At 42.6% G+C, this 19,834-nt stretch overlaps 2 protein-coding genes across 2 annotated transcripts in view; one reads left to right on the forward strand and one right to left on the reverse strand.

The window, feature by feature from the left end:
* Window positions 1-652: 652 nt before the first annotated feature.
* On the reverse strand, window positions 653-17,345 carry Pfdn4 (prefoldin subunit 4). The gene is made up of 4 exons (XM_037427661.2): window positions 17,132-17,345; window positions 16,197-16,301; window positions 13,211-13,281; window positions 653-5,600 (listed from the first exon to the last, which is right to left on the reverse strand). The coding sequence occupies exons 1-4, from the start codon at window positions 17,156-17,158 to the stop codon at window positions 5,399-5,401; spliced, it is 405 nt and encodes a 134-aa protein (XP_037283558.1). The 5' UTR covers window positions 17,159-17,345; the 3' UTR covers window positions 653-5,398.
* Window positions 17,346-18,270: 925 nt separating this feature from the next.
* jub (LIM domain-containing protein jub) overlaps window positions 18,271-19,834 on the forward strand; it is a 94,234-nt gene continuing 92,670 nt past the window's right edge. Inside the window, exon 1 of the mRNA XM_037427662.2 lies at window positions 18,271-19,576. Within this exon, the coding sequence (XP_037283559.1) occupies window positions 18,442-19,576 (1,135 nt within the window). The 5' untranslated portion in view covers window positions 18,271-18,441. The remainder of the gene's footprint in view (window positions 19,577-19,834) is intronic.

Here is a 19,834-nt window from a genome sequence, read left to right on the forward strand (position 1 = left end):
GATCTTCGTTTCTGTTGCCAGACGGTGTGCTTGCTGCCGGGTGCCTACGAGATTGTGCACAACCTGTCGGCATGCAATCTTAGAGGCAAATTTTTGGCAAAGCTCGAGTCATGGAGGAAGGAATAAACTTTCCTTCTTCCATGGCTCAAATCATCAAGTGCGCTCACAAGAGCACTGCAATCGCCAGCGTCTCAAGAGTTGAGGGGGCACAGCAGAGGTGAGAAGGAGGGTAAATTGTTCGTAGTGGCCTTGGTAAACGGCTTGTTGCTTAATTTGTTGTGCGGATGGTTTGATGGTGCTCTAGCATAAACGCTAAAAAAACTTAAAAAAAAAAAAAACAGTTTTAAGATCCCTTAAATAGCTCATTTCGCAGAAATTCTGGCATCCGTGTCACTGGTTGTAGCGAAAAATCAACTTCTGCATGACCAAAAGATCGAGAAAGATGCAAATAAAAAATAAATGTTGAAAATTTCCAGGTTCGAGCACGGATCCAAACCAGGCCGTGTGCGTGGCAAGCAGGTGTTCCACCTCACAGCTATGCGTCTGCTTGTAAATATGATTAAAATAAGTTCCTGTGCTTCGAAATGCAGTGAAAATAACGTTCATATCTTAGAAACACATGCGTCCTGTATAGAGGCTTCACAATACAACATGTTGCCATCGGGTATATTATAACGACTTCGTGGTTTAAAGTCGGCCACCTATTACAGAAAGCACATATGTTACACACATATTCCCTTAAGACCACCAGTGGGCACAGCAAGTTCGAAAAGATTTCACGCGCATAACTGTTCCAGATTGAAAGCATGCTACCCATTACACAGAATGCAGCCTTATGCGAAAGCTTCACTGACACAAGCCACTTTCAACATTACTGATTACATTGTAGTAATCCTTCTAGAATAACATCATACAATAAAAAGTATGCACTAAATGGTTAAAGTACGCTCTACAGACAGGATATCGCTATCGCGTTCAACTCTTAAAGTTATTTATTTATTTATTTTACATACCGTAGCCCTCTAAAAGGGCTATTGCAGGAGTGGGGTTATACAGCGCAAAAAAAAAAAATCGCAACAGAAACGATACATGAGAAGTAACAACAGAATAACAATAAAACAAATATATAACAATAAAGGAATCAAGCTTCTGTTACATAATCATTTTCAACAAGAATAGTCACATAATCATTCACGGGAAGTGATCAAATGTGACCAGGTAAGGATTTCCATATTTCTAGTGTTCAGGAGAAGAAAGTATACTTAAATGCATCTGTGCGTGCAAAAAATATAGCAAGATTAAGCTTGTGGAAGTTGCGGATAGAGGAAGACTGGGCAAATGACAAAAAGGCTGTGTTTGAATTGCTATATGAAAGGTGGGTTATGTTGTGCAAGAATGATTCTACATTACAACGTGCCGAAAGAGGTTCTAGCTTTAGCTCATGTAATGCTAATGACAGCGAGAAGCAGCGGTCATACCTGCAAAAAAAGAAATGAGCAGCTTTCTTTTGAACTGCTTTTAGCCTGATTAAGTTGTACTGTCTGTAAGGTGACCACATCGTGGAGGCATAATCGATGATTGGAAAAACAAGAGATTTATGCATTAAAAGTTTAGTATATTTTGGGGCATTCTGTATAGTTCAACAAAGATATACTACTTACTTTGAGGCTTTAGAACATGTTAAGGGGTAATGTGAGTAGACCATAAAAGATCATGAGTGAATGTGACGCCAAGATATTTGTACTGCATGATTTGGGTTAAAGAGAGACCATTGAAAGAGTATGTTGCAATAACCAGCACTACTTTTTTCGTAAATGAGAAAACAACAGTTGTTTTGAAATTAATGTTCATTTTCCATTTTTCGCACCCAGCACAAATGGGATCATTTACATTTCAATAGTAAATGAAGATGCAGAATCAGTAATAGGTATGACAGGATGCGAAAATTTTGGTGGGTTATTTTTGAAGAGTGCCCATACTTCGACATTATAGAAGAAGTTCTTGGCAAGCTTTGTTTTCTGTTTAAGTTCCTCCTTGGCAGATGTGAATCTGGCATTATACAAGGTAAAGGAATCATTGAAATGCTTTTTGTCACCTGCAGAAACGAACACGTCATATAAAGCACAGTCATTGCACAAAAACGAATGTTCAAGGATACATGTTCTAGAAGGTCGTTTATAAAAATTAAAAATAAAGAGGGGTCCAGAACGAACCCTTGTGGGACCCCAGAGCCTACCTCTAGAACTGACAACCTTGTGGAATAGAAGTCGACATATTAAGAACTACTATGAAGAAAACTAGCACTGCAATCAACCAGACATGAATTTTTGAAGATGTGTAGTTTGTGCTGAAGATGAGAATACATGATTTGATTTGTGGGGTTTAACGTCCCAAAACCACCATTTGATTATGAGAGACGCCGTAGTGGAGGGCTCCGGAAATTTTGACCACCTGGGGTTGTTTAACGTGCACCCAAATCTGAGTACACGGGCCTACAACATTTTCGCCTCCATCGGAAATGCAGCCACCACAAAGATGAGAATACAGTACCGTGTCAAAGGCTTTGGAGATGTCGATAAAAAGCACATCAATTTGATGGTTCTGGTCTAAACGATACGCAATGTCGTGAGTGAATTAATTTAGTTGGGTGACGGTGCTGAAACCGCCTCTGAAGCGATGCAAATATGGTTTGACTCGAGAAAATCCATTATGTATTGGTATAATATATGCTCCAACATTTTGCATGAATACAGAGTAAAAAAAATTGGTCTATAAATAGTTATGTCAGCCTTGCTACCCGATTTATACAATTGTATTACTCTTCCAAGCTTCGAAGACAAAGGAACGGTACTAGTTTCTTAATATTTCCTAAATATAATAGCAGGGTTACGAGAGGTCCATCGAGACTAACGCAGGAAAACGAGTTAGGAACATCATCTGAGCCACTAGATTTCTTGGTATCTAGTTTTAAAATCAAATTAAGAACAGTGTTAACACTAATGCAATGTCTGTAATCCAGTGATCAAAATATCAAAAACCGCATGATTGAAAATCAGATGGGTAGACAGAATGAAAGTATTAGTTAAATGTGTTAGAAATGCGCATGGGATCATTTACATTTCAATAGTAAATGAAGATGCAGAATCAGTAATAGGTATGACAGGATGCCAAAATTTTGGTGGGTTATTTTTGAAGAGTGCCCATACTTCGACATTATAGAAGGCAAGCTTTGTTTTCTGTTTAAGTTCCTCCTTGGCAGATGTGAATCTGGCATTATAAATGGGGTCGTCGCTGCTTTTGAGCGTCTGAGATGCCCAACACAGCGAGATAGCTGCAATATTTCTCTCTGTTCATTCAGGGAATGGTGCGATTTTGTTTTTTTTGTTTTTAATGGCAATGAAACAATGACTGTATACATGTACAATGTTTTACAATGTAAATGCAACGCTTAAGGCCCCCTCCCCCAATTTTCTTTAGTGGACCAATGGCGAGTTGTGGAATTGTCCCAGTTTTTGTAGTGCCTAACCGTTTATGACGATATTTTTTGGGATGGATCAGCAACTATTTCCGAAGCAGCTTTGACGGTAAAATGAAAAAGTGTGCATTCTTTTAAGGAAACAAATGGGATTGTATTGCAATGACTGCACAAGGCAACTTGAGTTTTTCCGAGGATTGCCCAAAGGTGTGTGCAAGTGGTGAAGCGACTTTGAAGATATTCATGAAGAGAACGTAATCGTAGGTGCGAAATGAAGAAGGAACACGGACAAGCACTTGTTGCTTGTCGTGTCCCTTCTTTGCATTCGTTTTGTACCATTGATTACCGTTCAAGCTATGCATCAACTAATTTGTCAGCAGATGTTATGAAGACAAGGATTGAAGTACCATTTAGTGTAAAGGGGTCCCCGTCAGGGACAAGGGGGTAGGGCACAGGTTTATCTCAGCAGGTCCCCATTCCCCCACTTCCTTGTACACACGGGATTGAAGAGAATAGGAGATATCCGTTAAGCAGTTTGTGCAAACTACGAGACGAGTCTCGTGGAATTTCTGGAGTAAATATTCTGAATTGCACGAGACAGAGCTAAGAGTTATGGGATATTTTTCTGCCTATGGTACAAGCAGCACAGTTTCTCCCAAGTTTTGTTTCAGCTTAATTTTTTAGATTTTGCAAGAAAAAAAAAAAAAGAATGGTCCAAGCTAGTTGCTATCTCTCAACATTTCTTTCAGCGTAAAATTTAAGCCATGGAAGATCTCAAAAAGTCAGATCCTTCTGAAAACTAAATATGCTAGGCACAATGAAACCGCAAAAACGCAGCAGAAGCTTCCATATACAAACGACTGTGTTGTGGCCTGTACTCATGGTTTTTCAGGTGAGGTTGGTTTGTTGGCGCATGTTGGTTTGTTGGCACGTGTTGTTGCCGCATGCTTCAGAGGTCAAGTCCTGCTCCATGCTAGCTTCACCCTTTCAAAGTTTGTTTTCACATTTCCCATCTAGATTAAAACTGTGCACATTGTACTTTTTTTCCTTGGTTCGAGGGTTAGTGTAAAAATGTAAAAACTGTGCGTCCAACCAATTGGAATGAACAAATCTCTTTATATAGGCTGAAGTCAATGAGGAATGTACAGTGGGGCTCAATACGAGTTGCAACACTGTGGCCATGCTTGAAGGGGCTTCCAGCCAACACTGCAACATCGGCAAACGTAAGATGGGTTTTGCGAATACCAACAGTCGAAAGAGTGTTTCCACCACTTAATGTTTTCTACATCGATGCAGCCACGCAGCATTGCCGCCACTTAGACCATGGGAAGTATGTTGCAACTCATATTGGGCGCGACAGTGCCTCGCAGGGTGGATCAAAATATTTTAAGGATTCAAGTATCAGCATAGTCACGACAGTGGAGACATGACCACAGTTCATAATAAGCTAAGAGTTAATTGAAACACATACTTGTAATACAATTCAGGGTTGCATCATAACAAATGCACAAAAATGATTTTAAACCATAACTTGACACCAATGGCCTTGGTGAAATATGAGCCACCCAAGTTTGTTACATTGATAAAATCACTAAAGTACTTCCAGGCATAGGATTATACTTATTAATGATACTGTCAACTGAGTCAACCGGAAAACATTGTAAGGTTTATTTTATTTGTTGCCTATTTTATGAGCTGCAACTGAGTGATACTCAGTGATATTCAGCACAATGTTTATATTTATCACACAACGGGGTTTTATTTGAAGCAGCACATGCCTTCAAGTACAGTTGGCTGAACTTTGAAGGGGCAGAACATTAAATAAGTTCAGGAACAACATTCCAAAAGACAAGCTGACAAAAAAAAAAAAAAAGAAGCAGTTTTTGTTAAGTTAGATTGTGTTCACACACACAGCTAAGTGGGCTAGCTGTCATCAGGCTCCAGGTTGATGCTGTTTCCAAACTTGTTATACAGCTGAGACTTCAGTTCAGCCATGATGCCCTTAATATTGCGAGCCTCCTCTTCAAGAACTTTGGTCCGTGCTTTGTTTTCCTCCCTAATTCGTTCAATCCTCTGTTGGGCTTCCTCAGGGTCCATGCTGACAAATATGTCTCCCAGCTTATACGTGAATCTCGCTAAGGAACTTAGTGTGGAGAAGTCGCACATTTTTCAAACCCTTTCCTTATGCCTTTTTTTCTTCATTTCAGAACTATCAAAATTGATCATTATAAGCGATGCTACACACATTCACCAGTTATCAATACTGCAGAAACAGTACTGCACAGATGCATGCACATAGCTCACAACTGTTGCTCTGTGAAGCAATTAGACACAAACTGTTGCCAGGAATAAACCATGCAGACAGGCCTCGAAACATACACAGCGTAAATGCTGTAGGTGCCGTAAAAGCCCGTGTACAGCCCGGATTTTTTTTCTGGATTTTAGGGTACGAAATTTCGGCCCTATACTATATGCGGGTCCGAAGAATTTTCGGCCGAAATTCAGTTTTGGTTCAGATGCTAGGTAGTGTTAGCGGCGGTAGCAGGCGTTTGTCTTACAGACCCACGCCTGCAACAGTGGTCAGTGGCTTTTGCTTCAACTTGGTGCCTATAAAGAAGGTCATTTTGCTCCAGTGATTTTACATCATGTCAGCACTACACAGGCAGTACTCGGTTACTTTTAAAAGGAAAGTTATCGCTGCTGCCGAAACCATAGGCAGCTCTGCCACGGAGCGGCAGTTTGGAGTCAATGAGCGGAGTATTCGCGGTTGGCGGAAGCAGAAGGATGTCCTCTTTGCTTGCAGCTGCAAGCGAAAAAGTTTCTGCGGACCAAAAATGGAGCATTTCGTGATGTGAACGAGAACTCTCAGACTTTGTGTGGGAGCAGCAAGCTGCATATCTCGCTGTTAACATCGAGCTGCTACAAGCGAAGGCAAGGGAGATAGCCAGTGACAAAGGCATTCAGCCGGAGGATTTAAAAGCGAGCAAGCACCGGGTGTCTCTCTTGATGTGCCGTGCTGTGTTTTCCCTACATCGCATATTTCGATCTTGCAGAAGCTACCAAAGAGCTATGAAGAGGACCTTGTGGAGTTTCAAAAGTAATTGCGTTGCGAAGACTGTCCCCTTTCAGCTGGGCCAGATCGGCAACGTGGATCAAACACCGGTCCACCTAGATATGCCCACGGTGCTGACGGTGCATCAGAAAGGCTCCAGGCAAGTTATTGTGCAATCGATTGGGAAAGAAAAAACGCGGGTGACTGTAATGTTGTCCGGCATTGCAGACAGTTGCAAGCTACCACCTTACTTGATGTTCAACGAAAGACGCTGCCGAAGGAAGAGAAGTTCTCAAAAAATGTTTTCATCCGCTGCCAGGAGAAGGGGTGGATGTATGAATTGCCAGTGCTTGACTGTATAAAGTCCATGTGGTGTCAATGCCCCGGAGCTCTGTTGGGGCTTCCTTCTATGCCTCTGCTCGACGGGTTTCAGTGTCACTGACCGACTCCTTAAAGTGACTGCTGCGTGACTCCCACACCGAGCTCGTCGTCATCCCGGGAGGGATTACATCACAGCTGCAGCAGCTTGATGTGTGCCTTAATAAGCCATTCAAGGACCACGTCAAGCGCCTGTATGCGAAGTGGATGAGGTCCGGAGAACCAGAAGTGACCTCTGCCGGACAGCTAAAATGGGCCTCGCCAGCAATGCTGTGCTCGTGGATAGTCGAGGCATAGGCCTGCATTCCCGAGGCGCTCGCTTACCATGCGTTCAAAAAGTGCTCCAGCTCGAACGTGCTTGATGGCACTGAGGATGATGTGCAGTGGGAGAACGTTTCCGACAAGAAAGCTTCAAAAGGGTGCATTCGACGGCGACGATGAATGAAGTGTGTCAAATGCATTTTTCCGTATTACTCGGGCTATATACAGGTGAAAACTTTTTCTTGCATTTGCTATCCCCAAATTACACCCCGGACTATATCAGGCTCAGAGCTATATGCGGGCTTTTACGGTACGTTGGCCTAAATGAGACACTGTAATCGTTCTAGGAAAATCTCAACTGGCAGCAAGTGCTAGGCTAAAGCTTTCCCTTGAAAGCTTGTTGATCAGACCATACATTACAACAAATGTGCTTTGTGTTTTCCAACCTCACATTCAGTGCTTTGGAAGCCTACAAATCTAGAAAACAAAAAAACAGCTAGGTGCCCTATAATGAGATTATAAAGAGGCTGGGCATTTTCTGCACAAAAAAATGTTGCATACACAAGTATCAGCAAAAATTTGGCTGCACTCTCAGCCTCTTAGATATACAGCTCAACAGTTCTTCTGGTCGACACTTTCCATACAAGGTTTTCTTTGCACTATTGTGCAAGTTTTTCTTCGATTAACAGGTTCAACTGTTTTGAGATATGAAGGCTGCCCAATTTGTCTACGAAAAAAACAACAACATGGTGATTCACTTTTGTGGTTTTAACCTTTTAAGTCCTGAATCTACATATACGTCATTGCCTGTATGTTTAAAATGCGCACCTTTTTCAGTCACTACTCTTGTTTCGCATGTGCTGGCACACTGGGAATACGTGGAACTCTTTTATAGTGCGGATGTATCTCTGTTTTTTAAATTCTTTTTATGCATTACTACAGCAGCCCATCAGCTAGTTTTGGTTTTGTCTTGGGGCTGGTTCTCGCTCATTGCAGCCGCAAACTGATGTCTCTTTAATTTATAATCTTTCGAAAAGTGGCCAATTTGTTACTCTCTTGTTTATTGCTCCCCAGTACACGATTACACCTATTTCCGTGCATCGGCTGACTGACACAAATGAGTCCACTATGTAGCTGCGTTTCTTGTTTTGGGGGCTTGCAAAAACTGCTTCAGTCTCATTTGCGATAAGATGAATTATTATTACAGGTTTCGAACTTGTTATGCTTTATGTAAAAATGTTGTTCTCTGTTGTTTTTCACTTCAATCAATGTATAAGACTTTGTCACATAACACTGTGCTGAAGTGTGATAACTGTATTTCTCTTATGCTGTTGTGAAATTAACCTACGTATTCATTGTTCACTCCTTTATGGGCCTGTTTAGGCTCACAGTATTCAATAAATAAACAAATAAATAATTTTCTTCAGTGTGCTCACCCACACAGTTTACTTGCTCTATGAAAGTGCGCACCGGTTTCTGTGCCACAAGTGAATTGCTGCTCGACTACGGACTCAATATCTGATCCAGTAAATCTCAACCTATCATACAAGGAGTTACTTGCGAGTTAATACTCAAATGTTGATGAGCAAGCAACATTCTCAAAAGTGTGCGCAGCAACACTATGCTTACTAAATTAAAAGTCGCTTTTCTCCTTCTGTGTTTCCACTTCTTGACGCGACTTATGTATGTCTGTGAACTGCAGAGGTGTTTACTGAAATATATAATTTTTAAGTCGCATTTTCTTGTAAGAATTTGTCACGCAGTTTCTCACAAAAAAATCATGTATATGCAACAGTACAAACTATTTGTCAGTTTATGGTCACCAAAAAAATAACTTTTTTTAAAAGTAGTTTCACCTGCTCGGATTTGGGTGCACTTTAAAGAACCCCAGGTGGTCGAGATTTCTGGAGCCCTCCACTAGGCTCTCATAATCATATGGCAGTTTTGGGATATTAAAACTCGCATCCGAATCAAAGACATACCTGCCAAGTTCAAAAATTCTGAATACGGAAGATTTCCACAACAAAGGGGGGGGGTTGCACTGAATTATTTGTCCTTTTTTAGCACCGAATGAAGACAAACAAAAAAAAAAACATCATGAAAAACAAGACAGGGGAGGTCCTAATCGCAAATGCAAAAATTGGCGTTGCGGTCTTGTAATGGCTTGGCCTGGACGAACACACGAGGGTAGGGTTTCTTTCTCTCCAAGGTGAGAGTCTCAAAAGGGGAGTGCAAATACTTCCGAAATTTCGAGTCATGAAAACAACTAGCAAAATCCATTTCTATCAAAACAACTCGCATACGTCTTCCTGGGACACACATGAACAGACGGTACGGCGCAGCTGGCTGTCGCGAAAGGGCAGATCAAAGCTTTGGTCACTACTAGATTCATTGGACAGGAACGCCACATTGCGTCTAGCCTTTTTTACACCTTTGCTGCCTTTAATATACCGCTGCGTTAACCGTGTACCCTCAGAGATCGAAGATCGCTATCACGTCGCCACGACCGCGGTCTTGTGAGGGGCGGTTGCGGCGAATGGTAGTTTCGTTTTCGATCCTTGTGGGCTGGCTTCGCACGTGTCTTCACAACTAATTAATTTTATGTTATCTATGATAGGATCTGACGCGGTTTTGTCCGCAGAGTTTCAGGATCAAATCAACGTAGCTTTGATTTGATCTGACTGGTTGAGCGTTGGACGCGCACACATTTTCGGAGTTTTGCACATTTTCAGAGTCATGCATGACCATGTCAAAAATGATCGCAGTTTCGTCCACAGCGGTTGTGGCGACAACCAGAAGGACTGTAGAAGACAGTGCGTGCAGTGGTTGTACCTGTACTTCCGAATATTCGAGCAGGCTGCTCTCAGTCTTAGTTCAACGGTTTCGGTACTAAAGTTTACATCACCCACTGCGATTAAGGAAAGTGTTCGTAACATTCGAATTTCGGCCCAGTGGACACAGTGTGATATGGCTGGGGAATTTCACGAATTCGTATCTGTCACGGTATTGCATCACTGAGATTCTACTGTACATTTAGATGAACGCCTCCTAAATTCATTTATAATAAAATGTGATAGGTTCGCAGAAAGCCTGGAGTGGATTGACCTGCATTTTCGTCAATGCGGTCAGATTACGTACAGAAATTTTGAGTTCCAGGGGATTTTCATGACAGCAGTACAAACGGAAGAAACGGTCGAAATCTGAGAATCTCCCAGATTTTCTGGCAGACTTGGCAGGTATGCAAACAGATTCACCAGAAGAATTTAAATCGGCAATTCAAAAGAAATCAACACTGGCAGGTCACATCTGGCAAAAAAAAAAATTTACCCTCTAAGGGTGAAAGCATGCTTGGTGCTATAGTAACTGAGAACGAAATTGAAGAACAAATCGAATGAAGAAAAGTCTGATGCGCATTTCCTCCACGTTTGATTCTGGCTAGGTGGAAATCCAGAAAGATAATTAGTGAAAAAGTTTTGGATAAAACAGTGAAAAAGCTGTGTGCTTGAATACGGAAGCTTTCATTATCACCATCAAACAAGGGGCACATAAACATGAACTGCACAACACGACCTGCAACGATTCCTCACAAGAAACAATGTTTTAGGCACCATACTTCTTTTCCAGGTACAGGAAGAGAATCCCCCCCCCCCCCCCCTTTTTTTTTTGGTATGACAAGATAGGCAGCTACTTTTCTCACTCAGCAATGAATAACAAAACATACACACCACACAATTAGTTATTTTTTTTAATGGAAAGCATCTCTTTGCGTACTGCAGACACTTTGAGCATTCGTTTCTTCTTTTATTTCTATCTGTGTCTATCTGTCTATACTCAGCGACAACTTATCTCGACATTGGAGCAAAGGCTATAGAGGTGGGGCTTCCGCAGATTCATGTTGCTCCACCAGTAGTACACCAGCTTGTGGTTGATTTCGGTTTTGCTCGCTCGCGTTGTTATTGCATTTGGAATATTATATACACAAGTAATGAAAATGGAACAAAGATTTCGATGGTTCAGAGTACATTTTTGAGCCATATTACAAGCACAATTTTCTTGGAGAACTGAATGGGGAATTTGCGACCGCACAGAGATCTACTAGTTCAAGAAAACCTTGTTTACTATGAAAGACGGTTGTGCGGAAAATAGTGGTACTAAGAAACCGAAAGAAAAGGAAGGCACTCTTACTGAGAGGATAATAACTATATTTTATACAGATTCCTGCTTATGTTTGAGTCTCATAAAAAAAAGCAGCATCAATTTTTGCATGGCAAAATGAGAAAATTATCGGTAAAGCTAATTACGATAACTTGGCATGCTAGCAGGCATGCACGTTGGTTCTGTAGCTTCCACAGTGCTGTCAAGAAAAGTTGTCGCCGAGTATAGCTGCCTATGTCTGGATGCTCTCGTGATGACCTCCTTAATTTTTGGGACAGACCAGAATTAGTATGCGAGGGTAAGAGGGTTTGGTGATTATGACTATCTGGCCACGACATGAATAATGTGAAAATCCCGTCGCATACGATGCCAAAGCTATTCCTCCAGCCACGTGTGGCGCATACCCGTATGCCACGGCCTGCACTACATAGGTATGCGCCACAGGTGTTTGACTGTTAGCTTCTACTGAGGAACGGCGAGTACAGACATTGGTAATTTAAGTGGGAGGGCATTACGAAAAACTGACATTGGCCGCATTGACCGATTGAATGCAAAGAATATATGCTATGGTCCCAGCAGGAATTGAACACAAGCATTCTGGGTGGCAATCCAGTATTCTACCACAAAGCCAAGCCAGCTCTTTGAACTCCTTCGGAAAAAGACCCTATGAAAGCACAATGTTGTTGCAAGCACAACAGCAATTGTGGTTGCAGTGCTGCCCATCTAATTTTATAAAGATTACATAAGCATTCTAATGATGGAGGCATCATGTCTGGTTAGCATTAACTGTAGTTAAGCACCACCCACTGAAATTTGTCTATGTAGCACTGTAAAGGGCTACCATCCTCACAAGCGCTTGATTTCAGCTTACTGCTTCTAATGTTGGTAATACTCATGTTGCTGTTGGCACCATTAAGCAACTGTTTTGATATGATTGATATGTGGGGTTCAACGTTCTAAAACCACCATATGATTATGAGAGACATAATAGTGGAGGGCTCCGGAAATTTCGAACACCTGGGGTTATTTAACGTGCACCCAAGTCTGAGCACACAGACCTACAGCATTTCCACTTCCACCGAAAATGCAGCCGCTGCAGCTGGGATTCGATCCCGTGACCTGGGGGTCAGCAGCTAAGTAACTTAGCCACTAGACCACCGAGGCGGGGCCCATTAAACAACTGTAACAACTGTAAACAACTGGTTATATAAAACAGATGCGACTGTTCAACATACATGTCTGAACGTATAACATCTGTACATATGTTTAGTGTTATTACGTTATGTTTCGCTCAACAAAAAATTGCAACACAGTCACCTTCCCTCTCTATGCTTCACATGACATTGATTCTGATTGTACGTGGAATATGCCATACTTTTAAAATTGAAGTTTGCTTGGCACTCTGTTCACAAATGAAGGGCTGACTCAAAAACTGGTCATTGAATTATTCTTTTTATTGTTATTGTTATCATCACCAGTATCATCTTTTTTTCTTTAATTGGAGCACAAATTCTTATTTAACTTCATCATCACTCTTTACACTTCCACAGGGCAACCAACTGTGCTGCCACAAAGAGGTGTCAACATGACTATTACCACCAGCAAGAACTATCGTAAAATTTACATTTTGTATACTACTACAAATTTTAGAAAGCTTAAACACAAATAAACAAATATTACAGTCGTTTATACTATTCCAGTGTTCCTTGGAAACCGTTCAAACAACTGTTAAAAAGAATTTTCAACTAAATTCCACTGCTTGCATTCAAAGAGGAAACAGTTCAGTTATTTCTTGACATCATCTGTGAAAACAAGCATATTTTGGGGAGCAAGAAAACCAAAAATACTCAGGCAATAAGCACCAGAAAAATTAATGTATTTAAGGATATGGTATTTGGATGTCATCTTCAGCCACCAGAAGAATTTCACCTGCAGCATCTTCTAAGTTGCGCATCTCCTTCTGCATGAATGAAAAAAGACAAGTAGTATATATACAAGGGGCGTTCATAAAGTTCGTATTATCAATGTGATAGATATAAAAAAGGTGTACACGATAGGCATCACAATAAGTTTGCATCTGTCTAGTTTTAGAGTAATGCAAAACTACTATGGCACCAAAATAAAACGGCAGCACTGATTGGGAAAGTCTGCCTCGCTCAGAACAGCTGACAGTGACCCATGCTGCCTTCTTATAGAGGGTATCCACTTGACGTCATCTATGAGGATTGCTAGCGTCAGGGTCACCGGCGGTTCGCATGCTCGTCGCATGCCCAAAAATCTCTCTGCACAAGCTGTGTCCGAGATCCGTATGGCAACTTGTATGTTTATAGACCTCCGGAACACTTCCTGCACGTTGAAGCACAGACAGCAGGAAGGCGTGTACGAAAGGACCATCAAAATGGCATATGATGGTATTGCCCCTTTGCGGATAAAGGCTCAGTGCATACCCCTTTTAGGCTACAAAATTTTGTCTCACCTGCCATAGTCTCATCACCTCAGACTAAGTGACATCTTCCTCTTCCTTTGCGGGAACATTTTAGGTGCAAACGAAGAAATAACTGCTCGAATCAACCTCTTTCTTTCGAAGAATCGAATATGCAGAGTTCTACTTCAATGTGCTGCACCTGCCTATGAATCATAAGAAGGAGCGCATAATTCTTGGAGAAAAGTATACATAAAAACAACAAATTTTCAGCAAAATTTAGCTTGTTTGTCTCTCTTTCTTCATGCTAAAAATACAAGCTTTATGAATGCCCCTCACACACATGTGAGATGGGCTAAAGGACATTAAATAATGCTAATAAAGCTTACAATTTGGTTGGCTAAGGATTTCGGCTTTCCAAAGTGCTAATTTCAATGAGTACACATGCAATATGAGCCAAGCAGTAGAGTAAATGTGACACCATGCAGCTGGCACACAATAATATGATGAATGTACTGACCCCTATTCATGCTGCATTCCAACCTTTTGATAGGTCAACTTTAGTGAAAAACTCTCCAGGCAAGCAAGGCAACAAACTAGGCTAATATCTCCTGAATTATCAATAAAAAATTCTGCCTTGTATATCACTGGCACTACCACTTCACCACACTGTCATGGGCAGCTGAAGTGCAGACTACTAAACTTAAGATTGCCAGTGCAGCTACACAGCAATGCTTCAAGCAAATCCAAATATGGAAAATTTGTGCCGTATCTGCTGCCACTCCTTTCTCTTAAACCTGACATAAAACAAGTGGCAGAGGGTTTATATACATCCAGTTCGGTAAATATATGTGTCCCAATAAGTTACACTGCACTGTGTACATTTACTAAATGAGGAATCCTGAATCCAAAGCAAGTGTTCTGCAATTTTCTTCTAAAAAAGATTAAAGCTAGTTGCATTAATAAACATTCTGCATAAAATGCATATGTGATATGCAGCAATTGTGCTATCAGTTATGGTACAGGTTAAAAAGTGTTCATGCCAACTGCGTGGCATCTACTATCATGCTCAATATGAGCTACAATAGACGAGCGTGTGCCCAAAAGCACTGCACTGTTGTACAGTCGTGCTGATCACGACATTTTTTTTTTTTTTTCCGGGTTATCAGGAGAGCCAGTGGCTTTTGCTGCAAGCATGCACCACTCTCACTTGCTTACACCTTTGACATCATTATTTGCAGGGCAAAATGAGTATGAGAGTAAAAGCAAGCCAAGGTAATGCGCACTTGCCAAAATCACTTGATAACTCAAAAACCACGTCACAATTGGCGCCACTGTAAAATCGCGATAAGACAAACCTTACGATGCGCTTGTCCACACGGTCCCGTGGTGTAGCTTATACTCAGAGCGATATTATAGTCATTAACAAATGCAACAAGAACATGAAACTTGAATTTAAAATAGGTTGTGCAAGCATTTGCATGAGAGCACCATCTGAGGCCACTAATTAAGCATGCAAGCTGAAATTATGCTGATATTAAGCATACTAGTGAAAATAACGAAAGAATGGATTTCAATTTAGGCTAACTTGTTAATGTTTCAATTGTCTATCACTGTACAAATTTTTAGATCATCTGTGCAGGTATATCACATAAACTTAAACAAGTACAATCAATGGCACAAGAATCATGAAAATGTAACAATGCAACTTTTTTATAAGTTTTCTGGTGACCAATACCACTGCCAGTGGCCTAGAGCAAGGTAAGCAAAGACCTTGGATATTCTTATAGTGGTTGGGGTGTATCATGAATGGGCAATATGGAAGGAATGAGCCATAGCGACAGTTTAGAAATACTGCTTAGTCTGTTCAATTCATCTTGCAATTTATATGATCATAATGTTATGTGATGAGGGCACACTTAACGGTACTCAAGTGAGCTCATAACTGTGCGTACCTCAAGGCCAGTTTGAAATCGCTTGCATAACATGAAGCTTGGACTCTCACATTCACCATAGATTTCAGCATGAAGTATGCACTCACCCCACATTGAGTGCCACTTTGAAATAAAGAGCTACAAAAGCCCGTGCTTTAAACTTCATTCTTTGACGGTATTTCCTGTTATTTGAAACTACATACACACAAGCACAAAAGACCACACACATCATCTGAAAGACGTGCAGAGCTTAAACTACTTTCAGGTCTGCATGAAGAAGAATAAGTCAGCTCAGTTCATTCAGTGTTGAAGATGTTGCATGTTGACATGTTGATAATGCAAGTACGACTGACAATTGTGCGAGGAGCTATAGATGCGTAGTAATGAAAAATACATCTCATACTTGAACCACATGAACACAAGCACCACGCTTCTGTTTTAGTGATCAAAGTCTTGTCATCTTGTTGTGTTACACTATTTCTTAATGGTGATAATGCAACAGCAATGATTCAGCCGTACCTCTAGCTCTTTTATGTCTTCTGTTGCGTCTTCAAGCCTGGCATTTTGCCTAGCAAAATCGTTGATCATCTCCTGGTCTTCTTTCGTGACTTTTACATCGCCCTCCTGAAAATGAAGAAGCTCCTCAGTCTGCATCTCGTGCAAGCTAACATTTTAAAATGTGGGACTCACAATTTGCTCGGCACAGTCACGGCTGTCAGATCCGCCACACCGATTTAGAACGAAAATTCGGCCAGTAGGTTCAGTGCACGATTATCGATTGGTTAATTTCACTAAAGATGCCCCGAATATATCAGTTCGGTCCATAATTTTGACTGAACCTAGCGGCCTTTAAGTATTTGCTCGATTTGTTTCTTTCTTCTCTTTAAATCATTTTTTTCTTCCTAAATGGCTGCTTTTGGAGAGAGTGGGCGGGTGCAACACATGTGCCGGTAGTCCGCTCTAGTAAATGAAGATGTTAGTAGTTTTAACTTTTATGACGTGGGACGGCGCACGAGACATAATAAAGGAGTGATGGGTGATTTATCGAACGAGGTTACACACACACACACGTTGGAAAACCGCCAGAACCGAATGATTCTGCAGTCACACGAGGCAACAGTACTGCACCAAGGTGAGCTACAGGCAGCGCGACAAGCGAAACAAGAAGGCAAGATTGTAGGTTTTAACGCATGAAGATGTTCAGTGAATGCAGTTAGGAAATTAGACAGTGATGTGTTCGCTAGCTTTGGCTTTCACGCTGCTAGTTAGCAAAAGCGAACAAATGTGAGAGGAGTTGGAGCACGCGGCTCAGTTCTTGCTCGACGTTTATGAACAACACACAAACACAACAAGAACGGTTAATTACGGACACGCGAGCATTTTCCCGCAGTGACTGACGCTTGGGCTTCAAAATAACGGTACAAATTGCAAATTTGCTATTCTTTTGAACTTACACCCTGCTTCCTGAACGCTGCGGCCATCTTGAAACACGTTTTTGTGAGCGCGGCTTGGTAGGTGTTGTGTGGCGCGGCCAAATTAAATTAATTTTAGAAAATGAACAATCGTTTGTAATTGGGTGGTAACGTAAAAAGTGATAACTAAGACAATAGTTTTTGCTAGAAAAATTAACTATATTATTAACAATTTTTTGAAGAATTTGACAGATGACACTAGCTTCTCGCGTGTTTTGTGCGTGTTTATGGAAGTAAAAAAAAAACGTTTCTAATTTTTGAAGGCCACATTTCTTAGGGCAAAGTTATTAGTAGAAAAGAAAGACTATTTACAACTACACACTATTATGGTTGTGTTTGTTTTCAATCAGTGTTAAACTAACGTAGCCGAACGATGGCATGGACGAACGTTTTATTTTTTTTCGTTACTTTCTGTTTAACCAACGCCTCCTAGATTTCTTGTGCCTGCCGGATTATCGATGGTCACTTGGGATGCGGCGGTCGTCGAAACTACGATGATGGCGCCACTCAAGTAGGGGTGTTTTCAAATAGGTTTTTATGTTTTTGAAGTTTATACGCAACAAAAATAACGTTAAAAAGTTTTTAAAAAGGCGTAAACGCAATTATTTTTAACCCTACGTAAGTGACGCTATCAATCAGCTAGCAAGTTTTTAATACAAGGCATCCTCTGAAACTAGTAGCAAACGCCAAAACTGCCAATCTCAAAGGCCGAGTACAAAACCCTTATCTCTACGTAGGCAGCGCCGTCATAGATGACCGGCGTTTCGCGCTCATCCGGCAGGCACAGAAAATCTAGGAAGCTTTGGTTTAACGCGTACCCTCTCTCTTTCTCTGGCCGCGGATGGACACAAATTTTAATAAATCTCTCAATAAAAATTTTAGCAGATAAGTTCTTGTATTTGTTTGCTGCTATTTACGGCAAAATATTGTATGGCTGCATCTTACGTTTGCATTGTTTGAAAAAGAAACACAACGACGATACATTGTGGATTATTTTTCAGCTCGTAAGAAACGCGCGCTCAAAGCAAAGCTTTTGTTGTGACGTCACACCCGGCGGTGTTCCGCTGGTTGCGCTCGTGTGCGTCCGACTGAGTGAGGCGCTGCGAAGAAGAATGGTGAAAGTTAGTGTCCTGCGTTTTGGCAGGTGTGCATGTGGAAACATGTAAACTTACTGTGCCCCGTTTTGTTTATAGAAACCGTGCGGCGGCGGTAGCCATTAGGATCAGCAACTTTCCTTTTTTTTTCGTTTCGTGGTGGACGAGTGAAGTGGCCAACAGACGAGCGAGGCAACAATGTACGACGACGAGCTGGCGAGCGACGCGACTCGGATATTGCAAGATCTGAGTCTCTTCGAAGTGCCCTCCAGGGATCATTTGACGGCAGCGACGCCGAAGCGTACGGACACCTCGGCTGGCGAAGATTTCGAGAAAAAGCGAGAAATATACGCTAATATGAACAGTAAGTCTTACCCGGACTTCGCGCTGGCGGCCGATCACGACTATGGACGCATTCTCTCTCGGGCGGCTACCTCAGCGGGCAGCTACGCTTCGGCGGACGTGCTCGGTAGCCCCCGACGGTATCTGCCATCCAGCAGGCGTGCTTTGGGTGCAATCGAGAGCCTAGCCGACGGCAAAGACCTGCAGGTGTACGCCAGAATTGACCGTGCTAGCGTAATTACCGCCTCTAAGTTCGCGACGCCCAAAGCACCCTGCTCCGAAGCAGTGAGTGGAGTGCCTCCGCCCGACTATGCACGGTGGGCCGCTTGCAAAACACGACTGCCGGATAGCGCTCATTCCAGTCCGCGTAGCAGCGTGAGTTCGTCGAGTCGCGACTCTCAGCATTCGAACAGTTCGGCGGGCGCTGCGCCCATCTACGAGAACGTGGCGGCCTTGCAGAGCCCGCGGTCGTCGCTTAGTTCTCAGGATTCGAAGCCGCCGAGCCCGCGGGCCAGCCACTGCGAACCGCCGCCGTATCCGCACGCGAAACCACCTCCCGAATACCCCATCTACGCCAACCTGGAAGGTCCATCGCTGCAGCGCAACGGACTGGTCAGGCCGTGTGCTCAGAAGCCGTCATCGTACGCGTCCAGCGTGCGATATTCGACGACCGGCAGCGGCAACAGCCTGTCTTGCTCGTACCCGATCGGCAGGCAGCAGCAGGTTCTTCGCAGCCAGACTTGCGATGCGGGGGGATTGGCAGCGCGCAGCCCCCAGTCGGCCTGTCCGCAAGTGCCGCCGCAGGCGCTCCCGCCGCCGCCCCCTTACCCGGGCTACAAGCCCAACACGCTTAACACCAAGACGCTGCTGCCGTACAACGTGACCCCTCCGCGGCCCAAGGGTCCCACGGAGGCCGAGAAGAAGATCGAGGCGCTTATGCGCCAGATCGAAGACGAACTCGAGCAAAACCCGCCGGAGGGAGAGTTCTTCGGTGAGTGGTCGTTTCATTTCACGGCATGGACGGCGCGTGCTCACTGACTTCAGGACCTCGGTTGTCAATGGGCACTCGGTGCAGCAGACAATGTGCTTGTTTACGAGCACGTTGTCTTCTGTATTTTGGGCTGTTCACTTGTAAGCTTAATTGGGGATTCATGTCACACAACAGCGATATAATTAAAGGGACGCCCAGTGTCCGCAAATTTTGGCCATCTGTTGATTGACGGGTACCTAAACTCTGTTCACGGACCTC

This window comes from Rhipicephalus microplus, chromosome X (assembly GCF_043290135.1).
Source record: "Rhipicephalus microplus isolate Deutch F79 chromosome X, USDA_Rmic, whole genome shotgun sequence".
In the NCBI taxonomy this organism is placed as follows: domain Eukaryota; kingdom Metazoa; phylum Arthropoda; class Arachnida; order Ixodida; family Ixodidae; genus Rhipicephalus; species Rhipicephalus microplus.

Excerpts from the sequence above, each read along its gene's own strand:
- Pfdn4 (XM_037427661.2), bottom strand. The coding sequence starts at position 17,158 with ATGGCCGCAGCGTTCAGGAAGCAGGGT. Across the intron at positions 16,302-17,131 it reads CAGCGTTCAGGAAGCAGGGT|GAGGGCGATGTAAAAGTCAC; the intron begins GTAAGTTCAAAA and ends CTTCATTTTCAG. Across the intron at positions 5,601-13,210 it reads GAAGATGACATCCAAATACC|GTATAAGCTGGGAGACATAT; the intron begins ATATCCTTAAAT and ends AGCGAGATTCAC.